Source organism: Poecile atricapillus, chromosome 1, assembly GCF_030490865.1.
Source record: "Poecile atricapillus isolate bPoeAtr1 chromosome 1, bPoeAtr1.hap1, whole genome shotgun sequence".
Lineage (NCBI taxonomy): Eukaryota > Metazoa > Chordata > Aves > Passeriformes > Paridae > Poecile > Poecile atricapillus.
In genome coordinates, this window is record NC_081249.1 from 3,798,332 (window position 1) to 3,823,246 (window position 24,915).

General features: G+C 43.7%; 1 protein-coding gene across 1 annotated transcript in view; it reads left to right on the forward strand.

Moving 5' to 3' along the window:
* The first annotated feature begins 7,811 nt into the window (after positions 1–7,811).
* PCP4 (Purkinje cell protein 4) overlaps positions 7,812–24,915 on the forward strand; it is a 47,706-nt gene continuing 30,602 nt past the window's right edge. The window contains exon 1 of the mRNA XM_058834336.1: positions 7,812–7,922. Within this exon, the coding sequence (XP_058690319.1) occupies positions 7,914–7,922 (9 nt within the window). The 5' untranslated portion in view covers positions 7,812–7,913. The remainder of the gene's footprint in view (positions 7,923–24,915) is intronic.

Below are 24,915 nucleotides of genomic sequence, written 5' to 3' on the forward strand. Positions count from 1 at the left end.
AAACTTTAAATACAAAGAGAAGATAAACTAAATATTTAAGAGAACCTGGGATTAGATTCCTCTGACCTTCACAAACTCCTTCGAGTAATTTATATAAATGAACCTACTTATTATTCATTCAAATAAAATGCATGAAAAAAAAAAAAAGTAAATCCAGGACTACTACTGGTTTTTCTTGCTGAAATCAGAGCTGGTTTGTCCATTAGGCTCATAGCCAATGCTCCATCACACTGCCAAGGACATTGTAGGGCCTGAACTGCTTCTAATTGAGTCAAAATTATTTCATTTCTGGGCATTTGAGGGAGCACTGACTGGACTTTTGTTCTGGCCAAATCCTGGTGTAAATGTTGGACCTCTTTGTGCTTCAGGGACAAACCAGCTACCCAAGAATGCATTAAACCTCACTGTGCTTTGCAGGTAACAAAGTGCAGCTATTTTTAATTTCTGTGCAGCAGCAAGTGTTAAACAAGCTCCACGTGACCTCACTTGCATTTTAAAGAGGTAATATCAGTAGAAAAAAGCTGTAGGAGCAGCACAGTGCCAGACATGCAGCCTGGGAGGTTGGAGTTGGGGGATCCCACAGCTTGGCCTTGTTCTCACCCTCCTCCAGTGCCATCCATAGAAGATTTTCATCTTTTAGGAGAAAGGTTTCTGTGTCAGCTCTTAGGGGTGTAGCCACAATGCCCAAAAAATAGGTTTGGAATTTTTTCTTTGCCTCACCTGAGTAGAAAGTTAAAGGAGAGGGAGGGGGAGGGAGTGGGAGATGCTCTGGCAGGGCACAAATCAGGATGGTCAGTCATGTCCTGAAATTACCTCAGGGGAAACTTTCTTTTCATGGTCTGCAGAAAGATCCCTGAGAGCCCAGACCTTCCAAGCTCACCTTCTGATGGTGCTTTGGAAATACCACCATGGAAAAGCGAATAAAATGGCACCACGGTGAGCCAGGACAGAGAACCATTTCTCTTTTGTGAACGTGAATCTATTTTAGAGTTGTGCTGACCTTTGCAAGAACCTTCATTTAATAATATCTCAAATAAAGAGACTGGCTCGGAGAGAGCACTTTCTAGCAAGGATAGAAGGTGGGCAAGGGCCTCAGAAAAGTCATCAACCATTAAACTGAAATGTCACCAAAGCCCATAGGAAATAGCTAAATGAGGTGTTATTATTGGTAACACAGACATTGTAGAAGAAAGACGAAGAAAAGGGAGCTAAACATTTATTTCTGTTAAAAGTGAGGGGTCATTCTTTTCCATCAGTCAGCAGGGAGTTGCTTTTATTTCCACCTCCATTTTATCATTTTCAACATAAAAAAATTACAAAGACTATCATTAAAAAAGATTCTGCCAAATTAGTTGCATCTATTCATCATCTTAGGTCCTTAGATGCCGAACAGGATCTTTTTTTTTGGTAGCATACTTTATGTCTCCTTTCCTTTCCTTGGCTCACACTCCTCTCAGCAAACCAACCATTGCTAAAAGGAGAGATTTAACTCAGTGGGACAGAACAGGCTGTGCTAAAGTGCCTGGTTTTGGGTCTCTGACTATGCCCATTGCTAAATGGGTATTTCTACAAGGCAGCCCAATGTGTCTCAGTCTGTTGTTGCACTTCACAGCTCAGAAATTAAAAAGTGCTGAGCTCACCTTTCCCTTAACTGGCTCAATTTCTGAATGGTGAGTAAATATCTTTACCTTGCTGAGTGGAAGAGATTCCACTTTGTGAATAAACTGAATGTAGAAAATAAACCTAGATAGGGCCTCTCAAAATATCAGGCCCGTTTCATGCTTCCTACCTCCAGCCAACACTGTATGTAACATTAATCCTAACTGGCTCTGTTCAAAAACCAAGCATGCAAGGGAAAAAAGGCCCTAGAAGCTGAGGTTGAGAACTGCAAAACTTCACTTATCAGTCCATAAATATATTTTAAAGAAGGGATTTAGCAATAGTGACAACTCCTGCTGTTCAATGACCTTCTTATATGTGAGTCCTCACATTGATAAGGGTTTTCCCTCTCCAGCAAACTGCTGTGTTGTGTTCCATGCCCTATCCCTGCCCATCCTGCACAGCAGAGGCATTTTTGTATCCTCTGAGGAAGTGAGGAATCCCAACGTGCCTTTGCATGAGAGAAGAGCAGAGATGAAGTGAGTTCACACTTGTTTCCTCTTTTGACAGTCACTAACTAGGCATCACTTGACCTGGAGACTTTAGCTTCCTTTTACTGGAATATGTTATGTGTAATTACTGTCAACACAGCAATAAAAAGGTTTCTGGAGTAAGTGGAAAGAAGGGGTTTGGATGTCTCAACTTGATTATTTTTTTTCCTGTAAAATATCTGGCAAAATTTGGGACTGCTATGACACAAAGATCAGAGGCTGTTTTGGGGGCTCTGCTCTGTCTAAAAGATGAAAGACAAATAGGAGAGAAGCTCTTCTGAACCTCAGCTTTTTGCTGTTACAGAGACCAAGAAAAATAATCCAGCAGGTCCCCCATTCCAGCAGCACTGCTGGGTGGTGCTTGGTGGATGGGGTCTCATTTTTGGCCAAACCAGCTCTCTGCAGCTGGGGTAGGAGAAAAGGATGGGATCCCTGAGCTCCTCCCAGAGGTTGATACTGACAGGGATTGTTACCTCAGCCCTTTTGAGGCTGGGAGCCTTCAAAATCCATTATCTGAACAAGGATTTAGGGGAAGAGACTCCCTGAGAATTTGCCCTTCACCTCCCCAAACTCACTGAAGTAAAGTAAGGGAATGAATATACTTTAAACTTCCTTATCTCTCCACATCACAAGTTATAATTGTGGATCTTCTAAATCACATTAAGTCCTTTGCCTGTACAGAGATTGAAAATTCTTAACTGGTAATTATGATGTCTTTTTACCTTCTAATTAAGAAGGGAACTGCCACAGGTAAGCGCCAGGTAACATCTGAATGCTCCACATCTTCACATCCCCTGGCTTCTGCAGAGCTGAGCCAGTCAAGGACTCAAACCCCAGAACATTCTTCAGCCCTTCAAAAGTTTAGGGAGTTTGGCTTAAATTGAGAGTGGCTTTCTTTACACCCAAGTTAAGGACACAGCTCCAAACTAAATCCATCAAAACTCTTTGGCCAGGCAGAAGAATTGACACATATATTTGGGTGATTGGTTTTGGGCTGTATTTTTTTCAGATGGGAGATGACTCACACTGTACAGTAAGTCATGTCTTGTAACTCTCTTGAGAAAAGACTCAATTTTTCAAATTATATTTGATATCTTTGTGACAACGACAGCGATAAGATTTTGTTGGAGCCATTGACTCATTCCTCTTGCATGGGAACAAAGGTTAGGTTGTAACAAAGGCCCTCAGGCCTAGATCTTTAAAGGTATTTTGTTGATTAACTACCCACAGCCATTAGCTCCTTAATTAAAAGGTAAGAAGGCATACTAATGGGAGTTCAGCTGTGGAAACTGTCTCTTTAGATTTTTTCTTGGGCAAATTAGCTGATATGTCTGAGATGACCAGTCATCTATCATCCAGCATCTGAGGCTATGCTTGTTAAATCTATTGCTACCAAAGCCTATAATCACAGGATATTCTCTGTGATTAAGGTTGTGTTCAGATCCTCTCCTGTTTTCTAGGATTCAAAGGCACACATCTTTCTGAAACAAAAGCTTTCCATTTGAAATCAACATCTTTGATTTCAGCTTCAACATGGACTTTCTTCTTTTGTAGAAAGTTTGTGTGAAATCGTTCCTTCTCTTTAAAAATGCATAGAGTATAAAGCCAGCAAGAGGCAGAGGTTTCAGTTCACTGTACCAATTTCAAGTGCTGGGAAACTTCAGTATTTGCAGTCACAGTCAAAATTCAAATATATTCTACCAAACAGAGCAGTTCTGCTCTGATGGAATGTGGAATGCTGTTCAAGGCAGAGCCGTGTTTTCTTTTTGATCTTTTTGGATTTGATTTGAATCAAATTTTGACTAAAAAATACAGCAGCCTGAGGAGATACCTTCCCCAGCCCTCTGTGGTAGCTCCTGAAAGGAGTTTGGAGTCAGGTGACAGGGACAGGATAAGAGGAAATGGCCTCAGGCTGGGCCAGGGGAGGCTCAGGGTGGACAGCAGCAGGAATTTGCCCATGGAAAGGGAGCTCAGGCCTTGGCAGGGGCTGCCCAGGGAGCTTTGCAGTGCCCATCCCTGGAGGTGTCACCTGGACGTGGCACTCAGGGCTCTGGGCTGGGGACAAGGTGGGCATCAGGCACAGCTGGGACTCCATGGGCTGGGAGGGATTTTCCAGCCTCAGGGATCCTGGGATTCTGTCTCTTCCAGAGCAATTCTGTGCTTCTGATCAAATCACTTCACTCTGCAGACACCTTCAGTGGTGGGATTGAAAGCAAAGCAAGACTGTGCAGTTGTGTGTTGCTGTCAGTGACAAAGACTGAGCACACAATTAGCTCTCCCCTTATACAAGTACAGCACCAGAGGGGCATCTGTCCTGTGAAGAAAGACTGAGAAAGCTGGGGCTGTTCAGCCTGAAGAAAAGGCTGTAGAGCCTCTTTCCAGGGCCTAAAGGGGCTCTGAGAGAGCTGGAGATGGATTTTTCACATGTAGTGACAGGAGAAGGGGGAATTAATTTTAACTGGCAGAGGGCAGGGATGGATGGGATATTGGGAAGAAATTCTTTCCTGTGAGGGTGGTGAGGTGTGGGCACAAGTTGCCCAAGAGGTTGTGGACTCCCCACCTCTGGAATTGAAAGCTCTATGGGGCTCTGAGCAAGTGGAAGATTCTCTGTCCGTGGCAGGGATTTGGAACAAGATGATCTTACTGAAATCACTCCATGACTTTAGCACACGCTTCTCCAATTATGGATTGCTCAGTCTGGCACAGAAGAGTCATCTTCAGTCCCCTTAAGCAGGTGAAGCTTCTTGGAAGCCTGAGAGCCTTTCTGTTCCAACACCCAGCTCAGATTCTCTTCTCTCTGCTGTATCTTTCAGGTAAGTGGGAGTAAAAGGCAGTAAAATTGCAGTCATATGCCAGCAGACAAGATTGAACACACACTGAGTGCAGACTTGATGAATAAGAAGGTGGTATTTTAATAGTCAATTTTCAGAATATAATGGCTCTTGAAAATAGATTGCATAGAATATTTTCTCTACTTAGAAGTGCTACTACTTAGCTGTGCATTTAAGTAAAAGCAGAACTTTGGGACACCTTTCAATTGAGGGACTGCCATGGGTTAGAAAGGCTGACAGGGAAAGGGGTACCTCAAAACTAAAATGTGGAGCCATCAGACAGCATAAATTACAGGGTATAAATAAAACAACTGCCAGAGTTACCTTTATTGTAAGAACATTTTGGAAAGCTCAAGTTGCTGCTGCATTTCCAGAACTCGGGATTTGTCCATTTAAGATGGTTAGACCCAAGATTTGGAGGCGTCTGTGTGTCTGTGTTTGTGAATTGAAGAACAATTAAGTTCAGCAGAGAGAGAAGTACGAGAGGCACAGAGCATTTCAGCCCAAAGTTCATATCTGGATTGCTTTGGCTGGCTATGGAAATTTTCTGCAGGGTGACATGCAAAACTGGGAGGCTGGGAACAAGATTTAGAAGGAGAGAGAAAACAGCTGCATCTCTGCAGGTCCAAGGCTTTTTCTGGGAGAGGGGAGTTCTGTGCTCACTCAGGAACCTGTCTGAGGGCAGATAATGCATCTTATACTGTGACTGCATGTCACAAAATGTGCAAGCTGTCCTCAGAGTGCGGTCACTGCATGGACAGCACTGTCACCACCATCAGCATTGTTCCCCTAAAAGAGACACCAGGCTTGGTATTTTGTTTCCTGAGTGCCACCTCCAAGATACAGCTCAGCGTGCCCTCCAGAGTGCCTGTCCTGAAAGCTGTGAGCTCCTCCAAACAGGTAAGAAAATAAGAGTTTTGTTTGTTCTCCTGCAGCATTTAGTGCAAAGAGCCTTCTCTGCTAACCTGCTTCTTGGGGCACACAGCCTGACTTATCACCAGGAGATTTTCTGCTTGGATTTGACACATTTATTCTGATGGTGAAGAGTGAGACTGAAGTTATTCCTCAGAGTCAAAGGGACCTGAACAGATTTCCTCTCAGTGGTCCGTGTCTCTTCCCATGTGATTGGGAGCCCTTTGATCAGCAATACTCTGTTAATAATTTATGTTAGCATTGTGCTTTGTATCCATAAGCTGACAGACCAGTGGCACTCCTGTCAGAACAGGAATACTAATGCAGTACACCCACAATTGCTCTTCACTGGAAAACAGTCTCACATGAAACACAGCTTCTTCAGGGGCTAAACTTCATCATCTTTATTTAGGCTCCTCACAGGGCAGCTCCTGAAGCTGTTCATGCAATGAACTCTTACCATGTTTGTTGCTTGCTTGGGTCACTCACAACAAAAACTGGGATAATTCGTGTCAATTTTCAAAAATGCCAGATGCAGGTGGAAGTCCTGGGAATAGTGGTATAATAAAAGAGGCAAAAATTGTGTTCAGTATCTCAGATTTCCTGTTTTGCTTCCCAGGAGGGTAAATTTCTTTCCTCCTCCTTTTCTGGCCAACACACTTGTAGAAGTCCTTATTGTTTTTCACATCCCTTGCCAAATTCAGCTCCAATTCTGCTTCAGCTTTCTTGATCCCATCCCTGCATATTTGGCCAGCATCCCTAAAATATTCCCAGGACACACACCCTTTGTTCCACTGGCCATGGAGCCTCCTCATCCTCAGCTGAAGGAGCCCAGCCCCTCCTGCCTCTCCACCTCCAAGGAAAACGTTGTTTCTCATCAAATTTATTTCCCTGTCTCTGTTAATACTGGCCCTGAAGACAGATGTTGGTGAAGAGAAGAGGCTGCTGCAAGATAGTCCCTGGAAGTGGGAGGGCTTGTCAAGCTTCTTGGGCTCTCCAATATAATATTTTAACTTTTTTATTGATTTGAGAAAAATTTGAGGGAGTTAAGTGCGTTCCCAGAACTAATTGAACATATATTTCTTCACAGATATGTGAGTCAGAGCATCTGTGTAGTGCCAAACATAGCGATTGTGCTCCATCAAAAGACAGATGCTGGAGCACAACAACACACATCCCAAAGTCTTGCTTTAATTAACCAGAGAAATGATAGGAAGTGCTATTTTCCGTGTATCTGTGGAAGAAATGCTGTATGTTTTAACAGGAATGGCAGCAAGACTGATGAGACAGAGAGGAAAGCCAGGGCTGAGCAGAGCAGTGATTCTCTGCCTGGTTTATAGGATTGCAGAATGTTAAGGGATTAGGAAAGGATCTTAAAGATCATTTTTTCCCCAACTGCTCTGCCATGGGACACCTTCCACCACTCCAGGCTGCTCAGGGCTCCAACCTGGCTTTGAACACGGCCAGGCTTGAGGCACCCACAGCCAACCTGTTCCAGTGCCTCACCACCCTCACAGTAAAAATAAATAAATAAATAAATATGTTCCTAATTTAATTTATTCATCCGATCTGCCACAGTAATTCCCCGTTCCCAGGCTGCCTCCAGCACATCTGGAGTTCGTCTCTCCCGTGGGGATGCCCGAAGCCGCCCTAAAGTGGTGCGCGTGGTGCCGGGCACTCGGGGAAAGTACGTGGGGAAAGGGGAGGAGGAGGAAGAGGAGGGAAAGGAGGAAGGAAAGGAGGAAGGAAAGGAAATAGAGGAGGAGGATGATGAGGAGAAGGACGCGGGAAGCGCTCCCGGCCGTGAGGGCCGTTGAGGGCCGCGAGAGCCGCCAGGGGGCGCCGCGCGCTCTCGGGATGAGGGGAGCGCGGGGATTGGGTGGGGCCCGCGCGCGCGCGGCTCTGATTGGCTGGCGCGGGCCGGGCCGGGCGCGCGGCGCCGCTTCTTAACGGGCGTCGCGAGGCGGCGGGAGCCGAGCGCCGGCGGGGCTGCTGTCACTGTCACTGTCACTGTCGCGACATGAGCGAGGTGAGCCGGGCGAGCGGGGCGGGGGGCGCCGGCCACGGGACCCCCGCAGGGGCAATGTCACCTTCACCTCTGTGCGGGCAGCCGGGGAGGGAGAGGCGCGTCCCGGGCTGGGAAGGCGGGGGCGCTCCGGAGGTCCTGGGAGCGGGGTCTCAATCCCTGATAAACGCATCCCCTCAGGGGTGTGTGTGTGTCTGTGCCTGCAGAGCAGAAGGCAAGGGGCTGGGTTTGCCCTTTGAAGGGCCAGGCACGCCGGTGGACGTTCCTAATTAAAAATCCCCGATAATTTCTCATCTCTACCCGGCGCTTTCCTGTGTAAAAGAGAGGATTTAATAAGTTGTGGGAAAGTTCCCTGCTAGAGCTCATGGAAAAAGCTTCCCTGTTTGTGGTTGGGTGCTGATGTAAACTTTGTAAGTAGTGTCCTGAGAAGGATTACAGTCTAGGGGAAAAAATGTAAATAGTGCCAAACATGTAAGGATCACTTGTACCCTTGAAATTTTGCACTTGTGGGTTTATTTGCTTGCCCTTCTCTTTATTTTTTCTTGTTTTTTGGGTTTTTTTTTTCCTCTGCAGCAGGAAAGTTCAAACTAGAATTTTTTTTTAGTTAAAGGTATTGACAGGACTCCTTAGGTTCAGCTGAGAGATCCCACATTTTCTAGCGCAGCTTATTCTTTGGGAATCAGCAGAGGTACCTGTAACTATGCCTTACCCAGCACCTATTTTTGGAGGCTGTTTGTTACAAAACACCTGCTACTCCATTAACAAATGGGATTTTCCTTTTTTTAGAAGCAAAATTGAGAGTGACACCACACCGGATAAGCTGTGACTGTTTGCTGTGCAGGTGTTACACTCAGCTGTGGTTTTCCACGAGGTGTAAAGCAGAGATGAAAAGCAGGAGCAGCCTGGTCTGTGGTGCAGGGATTTGTGAGGAGCTGCTCACATTTTGGCTTTCAGGTCATGCCAGGTGGGGAGAGCAGAGGAAATCCTCATGGCTGCTGCCTACAGTGATTTCTTCAGGACCTCTCCTCCGCTGCTGATGTATTTCCATCACCTGGATGGAGTTTATGCAGTGTGGGTTTGGCTTTTTGTTGCTTTTTTTTAATTTTTTCAGCCACTGTGACTTTGCTGCCCAGGCTGGCTGAAGTGTGCTGTGAGATGCAGCAGCACTATTCCACTCTTTACATTTATAATTTGGGGGAAAATCTTATGGAGAGAAGTAATATTTGGGTGGAACTGCTGTGCCTACTGCAACTGTACAAGGCATTCTTATCACAGCTTTGTGCTGGGTTGTATTTGCTCAGTAATTACCTTTCAAAATCTGAATTAAGACTGATTGCCTTTTGGATTTAAAGAGACCTAGTGAAGATAAAGATCCTCCCTGCTACCAGCACAGGGGTTCTTTATCCACAGTGCATTTGTTTGTTCCTGACAGAGCTGTGTTCCTGGCAAACCCCTGGAGCTGGGAGATGTTTCACTGGCGCAGAGCTGTGTCCTGTGCCTGTGACACTGAGCACTGCACTCGGTGTCTTCAGTGCTGCTGTCATTCCCCTGACAAAACTGGGGAGTTAATCACTCACAGCTCCAGTGAAGAAAAGCCTTCCTGCTGTTCCTTGCTGTCAGCTCTTCCCCAAAAGGCAGAGGAGAGCAACTACACCACCCCAAACCACCTCACTGCAAAAGATTGTTAAAAAAATGTGGCAAAAAACCCCCAGATTAGAAAGGAAGCTTTTAGATAGCTCTTTGCTGTTGGGGGGGAGGGAGGTGTCTCAGTGGTTTTAGCTTGCAATGCTGTAATTGAAAGATATTTTTATTTTTGGCTTAATCTGCTAAAAAAAAAAAAAAGATCTGTGGACAGGGTGATTGAAAAGAGCCTCAATTAGAGCCCTCTAAAGATTATCCCACGTACAACAGTGTTGGGAGGGTGGGAAGGTTTTTTTTTTCTTTATGTTACCAATTGTCTGGATTTGAGCAGCGCTGGAAATGCGGTCACAGAAATCTCTTGAGAAGAGCTTTAATCTCCCTGAGTTATTTACCGAGACTTTGCATGAATTTTCATTTTACTGCTTCAAGCAAAATTAACTTCTTTCTTGTTTATGGGCAGTAATTAGAGTGATTTATGAGTGTGGTGAGGCACTTCAACAGGTTGTGCAGAGAACTGTGGCTGCCCCTGGATCTCTGGAAGTGTTCTAGAAGAGGTTGGATGTGGCTCTGAGCAGCCTGGGATAGTGGGAGGTGTCCCTGCCCACGGCAAGGGGTGGAACAAGATGATCTTTAAGGTCCCTGCTAACCCAAACCATTCTGTGATCACCAGTCTTCTGGTAGAAAAAGCTGAAAATTAAATAGTCATTACTCTGGCTGTAGTACTTCTCTATTTTCTAGCAGCTAACTTATATTTTTTCAGGAAGGATAAGAACCTTTTCTACAGGCAGAACACTGCACTTCTTTCTCTGCAGTATTTGAAAATGTGTTTAATGAGTTCCTTCTGCTGGGCAGAAGTCTGGCCCCATAAGTAGTCAGTGGGAATGTGAGGTGTAAGAGTTGATCTTGTAATTGTAACTCTGTGTAAGAGTTGGCTTTGTGATTTATGCTTCCTGCTGCCCTGTTGAGTGGCAGACAGGTCTCTTAGCTGTATGGGAATTCCTTGGTAATGTCAGTGTACACTGAAATGCATTTTTATGTCTCAAAGTCTGTCCTCAAATAGCTGGAGAGCCTTTTCTGTAGGTCTGTGGCTGTTCTGTTGTTTATAATGAGCCTGGAGAGGAGAGCTGTGCTGAAAAACACCAGCTGCTGTCAATGAGCAGCCATGAGATGTAACCTGGCTTCCATTAAAGATCTCCAGTCACCCAGGCTGAGCTGGGGGAAGAGATCTTGGGTAATGGGCCCACAGAGCAATGCCCAATCTTTATTCACAGTCAGCATTGGTACCAGTGAGCCTCTAGACTCACATCTGGCATAAGCTCGATTCACCACAGGGGATCCTGTCATCTGAGCAGTCATTTACTATCCTGACATGTTGCAGATGATGTTAGGTTGTGGTATTCCCCTGCCATGAGGGTTCACAAGAAGCATTCGATCACACAGATGTTTCTGTGATGTTCACTCTTGCCTTCTGTGTGGCATGTTCGTGGTTGTCATCAGGAATGAGGTCTAGCCTTAGGAAGGACAGAGGACAGCACTTAAGCAATGTGGTCTTCTCTGGGTGCTGTTCCAGTGCTCTGGGATGAGGAGTCTCCAGCAGAGATTGCCTTGGATGCATTTATTTCCTTTTGATTTTAAAGGGTCAGAGTGGTGTTGCTGGTGTAGGGGACAAGCTCAGCTTTAATACATCTTATTTAGGTGTCTGATTTTAGGAGAGTCATTTGGGAGATCTCTTTTTGATTGCCTGAGGCACCTGTGATTGAAGAACATGCATTGGAAGAGCCTTGTGCAATGTGAGTGAAGTGCAGCGCTGATTGCCAGGGTGCTGATGTGCACCCCTTGAGTGGGGTGTACTTTGAGCCAGCAGCTTTTTATATTTGAGAATCAGCCTAGTTACCAGACAGCAGCAAGAATATTCTGGCTTGCTTCTGGAAACAGGTGTCAAGCAACCAGGCACATGAAATTCAGAGAGCTGTTCGGGATCTGACTCGCTCAGTTGGGAAGATGAAGAGCTGGGGACTTGATCTCTGTGTAAATGCAGAGATTTTGGTCAGGCTTTGAAAGCAAAGAACACCAAATCTTGCTGCTTTGAGCTACAAACAAGCTCTTTCCCTTTGCCTTAGGCTGGCTTTGGAATCCTGTAGCCACTGCTGTGCTGTGCCCACCTGCAGAAGGATCATGGAGGGTGTTTGTGTGTCCTGTAGCTGGGAGGTGCAGGGCATTCCTGGGGGCTGAGCTGTCCTGGTGGGTGTGCTCATGCAGACAGCTCTGCTCTGCAGCCTGGAGAGCTGAACCTTTGCTTTGGAGCTCAGACCACCCTCACTGGGAGGCATCCAAGCAGCCAACTTCTGCCACGGGATAAACCTGGGCTCAAAGATGTTCTTCTGAAAAAGGAGCTTCACCAGTGCTGGAGGTGACACACATCAGCAAGGCAGCCTCTGCTGTCCAAACAAGTGATACCCCATGGTTTGGGCATGTCCCACAGCAGGCAGGCTTGGAGAGAGTGTCCTTTTCCCTCAGAGTTGAGGGGGAACCTGAAACATGTCCCTGTCCCTCTGGACAGGTGTGTTCAGCAGGAGGCTGTTGGAGAAGGACAGGGATTGTGTGAAACATGAGGTGTAAGTGGAGGTTTGTGGCTGAAACTGTCTGCTTCCGGTGGTTAAATGGTAAAACTGGGGTTCTTTCCTTGGTTGTTCTCCTGAATTCCCTTAAAACCATTCCATTTAAATGGTATTTAGCATCTTGGAACCACATAAACACAAGTGAGGATTACACAACCATAATCCTGATGGCACTAAATCAAAGAACTGTTGTTTGTAAGGAAAGAACATACCATATTTGTTTAGAGGAGCTCCTGTTCTCTGCTCTGGTGTTTCCAGTCCTGGCAGGTGTCTGAGCCAATCCCTCACCTTAGGGGGGAACCTTCTGGTTGCATTTTTCAGATTTTGCCATAGCCCCAATTGTTAATTATTTGCCTCATTATACCCACAGTAGGTACAAAAACTGTGCAGCTCTAAAAACCCCAGCAAGAACATGGCAGAGTGGAGGAGGAAATTCTGCAGCTGTTACAGGATGGGGGTGGGATCGATAAGCACATGAACATCAGTTTTTAATTTTAACTCACATCTATTTATTAGCTGAGTGGTAAATTGCAGCTCAAAAGAGGAGGAAGAAGGGAGAACAATAAGTTTTACATCTGTCACTTTGCCTACTCTTTCCATCAGTGTGGTTTCAGTGGGATCAAGCATCTTCTAAAATAGCACTTAGAAGTGATGTTGGAAATTGATCTTAATTTGATGACACTGGCAGAAGCTCACGGGTTTTCTTGCCATGTATAGAATGCCAACAGATTCAGGCAACACACTAAAAAAGGACATTTAGCTTTAATTGTGTACTTCAATATCATGTTTCCTTGTGAAAGAATAACTTACTCCAACCTTCATGCTGCAGGACTTGACAATACAATATAATTTCAGGCTGCAAAGAAATATTAATTTCTAGTCCAATATCCCTAAATTTGTAATGAATTGGCAACCTTGTAGGAGTCATCATCCAACAGTTATTACATTATCTAGATCATGCTAGTGATGAAATGTGTAAAATAGCAGTTAACTTCAGCAGGAACAGCAGTGGCATTTCCGTTAAAGGTTTCTGGGGTTATTTTATTGTTGTTTTGTTTCTTTTTTAAATTTGAATAAAATATTGGATTTCCAATCTGCCATTTGCTCTTGTCTGTCTCAGTTTTTTGTAGGGATGGCTTGGAAAATGTTTGCTTCTAACTCTGCTATGGAAGAGCTTGTAACAGAGTGGGCTAAACACTGGGTATGTCAATCCTGAGACACCCCCTTGGCTGAAGAGGAGGGAGAAAGCAGCAGGGAAAAGCAATGCCTTCCTTCAGCCTCTCACTTGCAACAATAAATTCCCTGAGCCATTTACTGGGTTCTCTGCAAGACACAGGATCTTCTCATGAAGATTAAAAACATGTATTCCCCCTCTTTCTAAGGAAAGCTCCTCTGTTCATCACTTGTTTGGATACTGGGTTTTTAAATAAATTTAAAATAATATGGTAGATACCTATAAACTAAGTCAAATAGTAAATAATCCCTTTTTAACTTTGTCCTCTAATTTTAATTTGGAAAACCAACCTCTAGTTCTCTTATAAAAAGAGGTGGAAGACAGACTATATACATTTATCTTATTAGGAAAATAAATAGCAAGCAACTGCAAAGGAAATCGGTTGTGAAACATTAAAAATGACAGAATGTGGGGTCACAGTTTATCCCCACTCTCTATGTCTGCTTCCTCACAGACCACACTAAGGGTAGTTAAAGGTAAATTGGGAAAGTGTCACACAGAGCAGCTCTCTGGCTGGTGCTGCCTCATCTCATCAATTCATTCCAAGAGGGATAAAGCCTTATTTATGCACTAACATAGAATTTGAAGGGAGAAGCACAAGTTCAGTCAGAGAAGAAATGAAAATTGTCTGTCTACATGACTTGAATATTAGTTACAGCTGAACTGTCTTTCCTCTTAAAGAGAAAAGTATTACTTTATAGACGCTGAATGTTCTTGCATTATCACCTTACTCTGCAGTGTATGAAATATGACCCTAACCAGTGGTGTAGCACTGTGAGTGCTGTAACAGTAGACAGAATGATGTTAGAGAGATCTTTTGTGAGAGATAAAAGTAAGAAACAAAAGGAAAAAGAAGAAAGTAAAAAAAACTTGCAAAATCTGGTGTCCTTCTGTCTGACCTTGGAGACCTCAGAGATCCCTGGGCTTGAGACAAGGAGCTGGTGAGAAGGGTGGCACCAGGTAGGAGGGCATCACATCTTGGAAACAGACTCTAGCTCTGCCAAAAAGTTTGGAGGTGTGTATTTAATATCTTTAACAATGAGTCTGAGTGTCCAGATGCCTGACAGAAAGGTCTGAGCTGCTTTGTCACCAGCCTTACTTGGTGTTACTTGGCTGGCAGTTGGATTCTTGGTGGGGTGTGGGGCCACAGCTACTGAATGGTGCCAGCAGAAGTCAAAAGCTGCAGCAGTAGAACCAGAGAAACCTGAATTGTGGTCAGGTTATGATGGTTTAAACTTGGAGTGAGCAGGGCTGTGGAAGGTCATGAGTGATTGCTGTACAACAGGAGTCTCCTAAAACTGAAAGGAAAAGATCCCTTTGGGGATCCTGCCTGGCTGCACACACTGGCATGGATGGATTTGCAGGGATTTTTTTGGGTGCACCTTTTCTGGAAATGATGGGGCACAGCTCAGAAATGCCCAAGCTAGAGTTGACCCTGGAAATGGGACATACCCATGTATGTAAATCAGCTTAATGAGAGTTTGCAGGTTCTTCTGGAGTGAATTGGGGTGGATGGAAGAGATCTTAAAAGACTTGTGGTCTGCACAGTTTCAGAATCCCTGGGCAGAATGTTAGGAAGCTGACAGCACCCATTGCTAATATCTGGGGATGATTTGCTCATGTGTCCACTGTGACCAACACAATCGGCCTTGGTATCCAGCAGGTGCTGTGATCTCAACAGCCTTTTCCCCAAAATGCAAGTGTGCAACAGCAGATGAAGCAAAAGTTAATAGATCTGAGGGCATAAGTGATTTCTTGAGGATTTGGATGATATTAGACCTTTTCCTAGTGATGCTAAGGGTACAAAGGAAGACCAGTGATTTTTGAGAATGGTTTTCACAGACATCATGGCATTTTTTCATGAAATGTTTGCCTCCCCAGGCAGTATGGTGAGGTTGGTTTGACCAGGTAAGTATCAGAGTCTAATGCCTCAATAAATAAGAAAACACATTTGAAAAGGCTGAAGTCCAAGTTTAGGTGAGAGGTATGGAGGCAGAAAAATAATCCTCATAAAAATCACAAGTGTGTTCTTCATTTGAATTTTAGGGATTTTTATTCTCCAGCCTTAATGATGCAAGAAATGGGGTTCTTTTTTCTCTTGAGGATCTTTCTTTCTCTTTTTCCCTTGGAAGAAATAGTCTTCTCTTTGCAATAACCAGCATTAAATTATTCTTGTATTAAAATACTGAATACTTCTACATGTTGACTCTAAAGCACGTAATTTTAACACTAATGGAAATGCTCTGAGGAATGACTTTTATTTGAACTTTTTATTGTAGTGTTCTAGGAAGAAATGTGAATGACATGGAAATCTGTTTCTTGCAATTCCAAAAGAGTACTTATAAAATGTTGAGGTTGAGGGAGGCAGAAGATAAACTGCCAGAAATTAGAAGCATTAAGTTGATGGGAAGGAAGGAGGAGGAAGGATGGCTGGGCAGGCAGATGACATGAGGGGGGGAAATGAGCCATGTGGCTTCATGGCTGCTTCACACATATCAGTGCTCCAGTCAGAGCTGACAGATACACACCCCTGGAAGAGAGCAAACATATTGTTGGCTTGGCACACTTGAGAGTGCATGTGCCAGCACACATGTGCTGCAGTTTAAGCAGGGCAGCCAAATGCCTAAGGCAGGCCAGCTTGATGCCAATTTTAATTTGCCAGTCAGACTTGGCTAGTTATCACTTCTTTCCTTCAGCATATTTTATAAGCTACTGGAGAGCACTAACACCCAAAGCTAGCTGAATGAACCTCTCAGGATAGATTGGGAGATCCTCTCTTTCTCACAGGGCTTTTATTCTGAGCATTGCTTTGTATTTCTTACGTGGATCAAAAGCTTTGTGCTCTTCCCTCCTGGAATTGGACTTAGGGGATGGATCTGCAGGTGTGGGAACGTTGGTAGCAAAGGTTCTACCTTAATGCCATGAATTGCAGAGAACCTAAATTGCAAATTACCTGAATTCTAGCAATAGCTTTTGCAGTCATGCCATGTAAGTCTTTAACAGATGTTTTTGTCTGACTGCAATGTGTCAGGCAGCACAGCTGGATCTAAATTTGCTTTCCACATGGAACTTCTAAGGAACCTATTTTCTCTCTGGTCACGGGATAAGCTTAGGAGACTATTACCAAAGTACATAACTTTTCTTGTAGGAGCACCTAAGGGCCATTTTTAATGGCGTTCCAGGATGTTTTGCCATGTTCATGTGTCAATGAGATGTAAATGTTTAGATGGGTAATGTTTTGTCTTTAGCTTCATATGCAAGGCACAAAGTGCAGAATGGAGCCTGGTTCATAATATGAGGCTGAAGACAGAGGGAATGAAAGAGGACTCCATGAAGAAACTTTCAAGTTTTCATTGAACTTGAGTTGGAAAACACAGTTAATAGAGTCACAGAATGGTTTGGGTTGGAAAGGACTTAAAGATCTTCTCGTTCCAGCCCTTCCATGGGCAAGGACACCTTCTACTATTCCCTGTTCCTCTTGGCCTTGGACAGTTCCAGGGATGGGGCATCCTCAGATTCTCTGGCCAGCCAGTGCCAGGGCCTCCCCACCCTCACAGGGACAGGTTCAGTCTTAGGGCAGGTAACCTGGAATGTCTCTGCTGGGGCCAGGGAACCTGGGAACTCTTAAAGCTTTTCTGTGAAAATTGCTTCCTTGTCTTCTCTGCTGCTGTTAGCAATGAAGTGGATCACAGCAACAGTTCCCCTGAGCAGCTGCAGGGTCCTCAGAGTTTCTGATTTGTGGAAATTTCAGTTTTCTGTCCATCTCTTGGACAGAGGCAGTGACCTGATGTCTTCTGCTTGCTACATATGAGCTTATTTGATCACTGTCCCTGATTCCTGACCATCAAGGTGACCTTGTGCCTCACCCTGCCCGTTTTCCTTTCACTGTGGCAGGGTTGTTTGTTTCTAATCCCTTGGCTGTGGTTTTTCCTCCCAGTGCCAAGAGCTCTGCTCTGATCCACATCCTCCCCTAACAAAGCAGCTCCCCTAAAGCTCTCAGCGGGTCATTCCTGATCCAGGTTGGAACAATGCTGGACAAATCCTCTGTTGAGCGATGCCCCATGTCAAGGGCAGCTCCAGCAGCCCATCCTTGGTGCCCTGGCAGGGATGTGCCCGCGGCACGGAGCCAGCAGTGCCAGGTTTGTGTCATCCCCCTGGGCAGGCTGAGCTGCCAAGGCTGCAGCACATTGGCAGTGCAGTGATTCCCTGCTGCTGGAATGACCCTGGAGAGGTTCCTGTCATCCCAGCAGATGGCTGGGGGGCTGCTCCAGGTTCCTCCCTGTGACCAGACAGCCTGCCCGGGCTGGGTGGAGCAGTGGAGGAAGTGATGTGGAAACATCCCTGCCACTTGGTCTTGCTCTTGTCTTGAAAATCAAAGGCTTTGCCTGAGGCTGAAGGCAGAAAGTTCCTTTGCATGGTGGCTTGAAACTGCCATAATGAATATTTTTGGAAAATCCTGTCTGGCCCATTTACTAGAGCAGTCTGACTGAGATAATACCTGTTTACCTCTGAAATATGTAGGGAAACAGCAGGGAAATAAGAACAGATTTTTTTTTTTTTTTAATTGTACAACTGGAAATAAAAACCTGCCAACAGAAAAAAACAACCACCAGAATTTTTGCAGTCTGGGAAGAAGCAGCCTGTTTTAATAATGATAGCCAATACGATCAGAGATGAAGCAATTTGTCAGCGCTGATTTTTGCTGTGAATAATCCAAGCTATCCCTTGAAGACAAGCTCTAACTCAATTATAGCTGGGTTTAGAACTCAGCAAATTGCATTACCCAAAACTTCAGAAGGGTTCAGAAGAATAAAATATAAAGTAAATTTTTTGCTACAAAACCACTGTTGGTATTCAGTTATATTATGCCTAGGCAGGGACTCTGGCCCCTTAATTGGCTTAGGACACTCTTCCTGTCTGAGGATGCTGATATGAAAGGATACCCAGGATATTGTCTGTATCTAAACTCTGTTTCCAGATCCCCAAGGTTCTCTTCTTCCTAATCAGGTGCACTGCCTGTATTTCCCACACAGGGGACCAAGGCTGATAATTGAGGTTGCTCTGCTATAACTGTGGATCAGAGACATCAACTACACGACTGAAATGATCAACAGAAACAGTTGAAATACGTATTTCTTTTTTTAGCTGGTTCATTTCAATGATTGTTTTCAACACAACTCTGCTGAAGGGTTATTTTTAACTTGAATAATTTTAGTGCTTCTATTTTCTGTGTGACCTTGCAAACAATTGTTTCCAAAGAAATGAGGCCTTGGGGATGGGAAGGTGTGGCTGGATTGGGCTCTAATGGGAAGTAGGAGTTCTTAAGGCAGGTTTCCTGCCCAAAAATGCCCTTTTTGGAGCTGTAATGCCAGGTCTGATGCTACCAATAGATAAGAAATAATAGGAGAAAAAACAGAAGAAACCACCTTTAGAAGCACAGTCAGTTTTTATTTATTCCATCTAGCTTAATCAATTTTTATGTAATTGAAATATTCCTCTTGGGTCACCTTGGAAATGGATAGAGAGGAGACCTCCATGGAATTGGGATTTGGGCTGTATCACCCATGTCCAGATGAGAACTGAGGTCACTTCTTGGCAAGTGGTGTGAGAAGGGGTTTTTTGTAGTTGATTTTACTCTCCTTGCCCTTTGCTAAACAAAACCCAATGTGCAATTTAGGGAAATGCCACAGTACCACGCTGAGGTTCCAATTCTACTCATAAAAGTAATTCTGCTGGGTTGAAGACAACTCCTTGTCCATGTCTGAGAGCCCTGTAAATAAATCATGCTGGATCAAATCTTCCATTTCCTGCAGGAAAAAAAAAAAAAGGGATTACTTCTCATGGCTGGCATGGTAATTAACAGGATTTGGGAAATACATTCTTGCAGCTGCTTTCAAAATTAACTTCAAAGATTCCATTAATCCCTGCCTCTGAAAAAAAAAATAAAAAATTGTGATTACAATGTCTTCGGAGAAATAATGTTTTAATTCAAAATATGCTAATAACCTAAATATTAAACAAGCTACTGTTTGTGCTAATTACGTTGATTACATTTGGTGTTGGTGTAAATATTCAGTTTAGAACATTATATGGAATCTGAATACAAAATCAGCAGGTTCTCACTGTGCTGATTTATAAATTACAGCCCAGCATCGGCAAAAGTGGGGCACAGCTAAAGTTCTTTTCTGTGCTCTTAGAATATTTAAAATCAGCACTGTAAGTAGGTTCGTCTATCCCAGACAGAAATTCCCTCAGCCCATTTTCATCAGATGCCTCCAAATTTATCCTGAGAGCTGCCCCAGCCCTGGGGCACCTGGGTTTTGGTGACATTTTATGAATTTTCCCCCCATCAAATCAAAATCAAAAGCAGCAAAATCAGCAGGGCAAGGGAGGAGATTCTGTCCCTGTGTCCTGCAACTGGTGAGACACCACCTGCAGAGCTGCCCCAGCCCTGGGACCAGCCCAGGGAGCAGCTGGAGCTGCTGGAGAGAGCCCAGAGGAGGCTCCAGGATGAGCAGAGGGATGGAGCAGCTCTGCTGGCAGGAAAGGCTGGCACAGCTGCCATTGTTCAGCCTGGCCAGGAGAAGCTTTGGGCTGAGCTCAGGGTGGCCTTGCAGGGCCTGAAGGAGCCCCAGGAAAGCTGGAGAGAGACAATTGCCAAGGGCTGCAGGAATTGCCAGGAGCCAGGGAATGGCTGCCAGTGGCAGAGGGCAGGGCTGGATCTTGGGATCTTGGGCAGGAATTGTTCCCTGGCAGGGTGGGCAGGGGCTGGGATGGAATTGCCAGAGCAGCTGGGGCTGCCCCTGGATCCCTGGCAGTGCCCAAGGCCAGGCTGGACATTGGGAGCTCCTGGGACAGTGGGAGGTGTCCCTGCCATGGCTGGGGTGGCTCTGGATGATCTTTAAGGTTCCTTCCAACCCAAACCATTCCATGGTTCTAAGTGTGCTCAGCATTGAAGGACCTCCTGCTCTCTGTGTACACTCAGAAGTACCTGTTTCGAGGATTTACCTCAAGCCAGAAGTTCTGTCTGGACAATAATGAACAAATCACTCCTCCTAAATTGAAACAAATGCCTTTAGCCTATGAGCAGCCATGTGATTAAGCACTCAATGGACATTTTGTGTAGCCATGTAAATAAAAATGTGTGTTCCACATGGGCAATGGCCACACTGCAAACAACACCATTTGTAGTTATCATAGACTTGTTAATTTTGAACAGATAATTCTGTGCTTTCCAGGATGACAGTGTGCATTCATGTCCATAACCATGTCTCTTCAGTGACTAAAAAAAATCTCAAAAAACCACTGTCCCTTTGTCAGCTTGTAGCTACTGCAGTTTGAATCCCATCAGCTCATCTCAGCCCACCTGTGTAGCTTTAATTTATTAAAATAGCTATAAGAAAGCCTTAATAAAATTAGGGACAATCAGGAGCCCAGTCAAGTAGAAAACTGCCTGACCCATGAGGATAATTACAGGAATTGTCAAAGTGCCAGGGATCATTTAGCTTTGACAGCCAGTATGGAAAGATGGATTCTGGTGCTCTTGCTCTGGCAACATTGTGCTGCCCTGGCAAAGCAAAACAGAGAGAAAACTGGCTGTGGAAAGCTCCCTTGGAGTAGAGGAGCATGCAGGGAGGAGGGGATACATAGGTGAGGAAGTGTAAGTTGATAAATAATTTTTCTTTCTGTCAGACGGTGCAGGAAATGCGGTCTGCGATTTCTCACCATGATGTGTAAGACAGAAGTAACAGACACATTATCAGATTTATCCATCATTCTGACAAAATCTCAGCTAGGTGTTGTGTACCTGCTGCAGTTCCTTTAAATGTGGCCTTTGAAGGACACTTTCATCTCATAAATATTCAGTAGCACATCTATAAAAATGCGCGGAGGAGTGGAGGAACTTGGAAAGGAGGCGCAAGCAGACGAGTGAGAAAGGTTTATTTGTGTAGTGTCTTGTGCAATTTTTATTGCTTTATCCCAGCTCCTGTTGGGGGTTCTTCAGCTTTGCCTGCAGATGTTCTGTAGGTGACTGATGTGAGTGAACCTGGACGTCACACAGTTGGTTTGGGATTTGCCATCTGCCTGTGCTGCAGACCAGTTTGGAGAAGAATAATTAGAAGGAAATGAGTGAAATGATAGAAGTTGTGCCTGGCTCTCCAGCAGTGCGCTTTATCTCTCCCAGCTGTTCATTTCCATGTTTTCTGATACATAATTCCAAGAGATACACTAGTACTAAAATTCCAGTCCTCTTACTTAGAGGTCAGGGATCCCTTGCAGCTTTAGCAGCCAAAATCCATTTGTCACAGCAATATAACTTTTCCTGCTCTTAATTTTTATTTTAAGCATTGTGATTTATTTTATCTATTTCTAAACCAAATTATTGTTGTGTTGTGGCTAAGAGTAATTTTTTTTTTACACTTCAAGGTGTGAAATGCTGCATGCCATGGTTTCAGGTTGGTACATGATGTTAGAAAGAGGCAGTGACACAGAAATCTCCAGTAAAGAACTTAACCTAAATAATCATATTAAAATCCCAAATTCTGCAGAGTCTAGCCCCTCATTTCAGGTTGCTTGCTTCTTGCCCCTACTTAAATTCTGGATCTTCATTTAGGTTCTGATGTATGTCCTGATCATTCTCCTGCAATTGGGAATCTTTCCTTGCTTGGAAAACATCACAAGTTCCTAAGCAGAAATTTTCAGTGACATTTTTATTTGCAGAAAGATCATAAACTTCATAAACCTTTGAAATGTATTTTTTCAGTACTTTTTTCACATTAAGGCTGAAACAGCTGAGCTTGTTTTTTTTTTTTTTTAATTAATGCAGAATACTATAAAAAATAAAGTCCTTATGAAATAGTTTAGTTGGATTCCATTTATGTTTCTTAAAGAGAAATCTTTGTACAGGGAATGGGTGATGATGCAGAAGGAAGGCTTGCTTGGCACAGTGCTGGCAAAGTCACAGCTTTTTTGTGTTGCTTAGTACCAACATGTATTTCCTTTTGTCACACCTTAGGGTAACAAAACAAAGCTTAGGAAGAGCTCAGGATATGCACAAATTTCCCAGCTGTTCTCTTTACCAATACAGAACATCCTAAATAACATTTCATATGTGTCACCCCTGTCAGTCTATGCTGATTTTTTTCTGCTGTCCACTTTACTGAAACTTTCCACTTGTTTCTATTCTTCTAATTCCACTCTTGGATGTTTTTTTTCCCATTCTTTTATGTAGAAGCACATCCTGTTGAAAATCTGCAGCCACTGCTTTCCTGGGATACAGCCCTGTGTACCTTGTTGACCCTGCACTGAGGTGAAGCATCAGCATGATGTTATTATCTGGAAGAGCCCATTTGTCAGAACATTCTGGCAGTTTCATGTCCCTGATCTTGGACTTTTTGTAGCTCACCATAAAACAAACAACCCTTCTGCCCCCAAAAATTCTCTAATCAACACTGGGCTGCAATCCCTAACACTGAGGTGCTAATTAAAAGCATCTCTGAAAAGGTCAGGCTTTTTTAAGACAAGAACAGAATGTAAGATTAAAGGCAGAAATTAGGCTTGGGGGTGCAAGAGGGGCTAGAAGAATGAGTCGAGAAGCTGCTGCAGTAATTTAACATTCTTCTTGAAATGTCCTCATGGCTGCAAATTCACTTTTGACCTTAGTTTCCTCGCCTTGGGGACTAATTTAGTAGAGATTTTCATACCACATTAAATGGCCTCTGCATATAGCTGTGAGAGTTTAACAGGAAAGCAAACCTGTTCTTTTCTTACTGGGATTTTGAGCATATGGCAGAAATCTTTTCAACTTCCTCTGCTGACAAATTGGGAGTCACTTTGATTTTTGGAGACATTTTTAATTATGTGTCTTTGGTGTTTTGTAAAACCACTGAGTTAAAAATTAATATAGCCCAAAGCAGTCATAAACTCTGTTTCCTCCTACGCAACATAGCAACAAAACTGTTTATCATGTTTTACTGTGCAATCGTTACAGGTTTGCACTCATGTTCAGTTTAGCTCTGATGTTTCTGATGCCTGGTGGAAAGTTTATTCAGTATTTCTGTCCTGGTGCTTTCCTTAAAAGACACTGTGGGTTTCCAGAAGCAATCTCTGAATGAAGGGAGCTGGCTGCAAGTTATAGGGGATGGGAATCCTCTCTTGGGAGGAAAGGCTGTGGCGCTGGGGCTGTTCAGCCTATCAGATCCCAGAAATTAATGTTGCTTTTCTTGTATTTCAGTGATTTTAATTTCATCTGTTTCATCTGTGAACAATATTTTCTATACCAGCATTTTATCCATTGCTTCTTGAAAATACCCCCAGTAACCCCTCCTCGTGTTTAGTCCCCTTTTGCTTTGAACCACATTAAAAAGCCCAGCTTTGTTCTGCAACCTGCAGTAGCATCATGAAAGATGATGAAAGAAGAAAGAAACTCCAGCTGCTAATAATACCAACACCTTGAAAATGTTTTGAAAAGCAGGTCCACTGAATGTATTGAAATAAAAGACTAGAGGCTTTGCAGGAGGATGATCCCATTGTATCTGGCTTTTTCCTGAGTTTCAGTGCCTTGTCAATGAGAAGCTGATTCTCACTTCCAAATCCATTGCAATCACTTGGAAGACAGCACAGAGCTTATAGATCAAAATATGTCTATAACTGAAGGAAAAGCTCTTAGAAGCTGGTTTGGCAGACTTTCAGATTTCTTTCTTTGCTAGTCCAATGGTCACCAATCAAACAAATGGCTGCAGAATATTGCAACTGATTTCACACTTCAAGAAAAATAACGTGACCTCATGAATATAAAAACCTTAATTTACCAAACCCAAGTTTTTATTCTTTTTCTTTGACTACATTGTACTCTCCCCGAGGGGAAATCTTGAGACATGAAATAAATGTGTGAATCCATATTCCAGCACTCCATCATAAGCAGACTGAACCTGACAGGTATAGCCTAGGGAGGAAAGAGAAGCTTTCATAAAGCCTAAGCAGTACAGGCTGAAATGCTCAGGAAATAAGACAGCTTGAAAAAGCATTTAAAAATATACAGGGGAAGGAAAAGGAATATAGGTACCTTTTTATTGATAAGAAAAATAAGGTATTTTGTAAATGAACATGAAAATCTTCTTTAAAGTGCTGAAACATGGAATTATTAACCAGACTTTAAATAAAGGCACAAAACAAAACTGGTTGTTGGGTGGATGTATTGATTTCTGGCTGTTGGTAACTTATGCTTTTGTCAAAGGTGTTTATCCCTTTAGAATCCCATTCTCTGTTATTGGCCAAGTTTTTGTCTTGGCTCTGAGGCTCAAGGGAGGAAAAAAAAGTGTTTCCATTTTCCATGACAGAGCTAAGAGCACACATGAAACTTTTGTACTTACCTCATGACTCGGTCTATATACAAAAAACATCTTGGAAATACCAAATTCCACTGCTTGGAAAGGCAAAAGACAGAAACCAAAACAGAGAAGGTTTTAACCAGGAATTTTAGAGAAAATGCCTTCAGACAAGT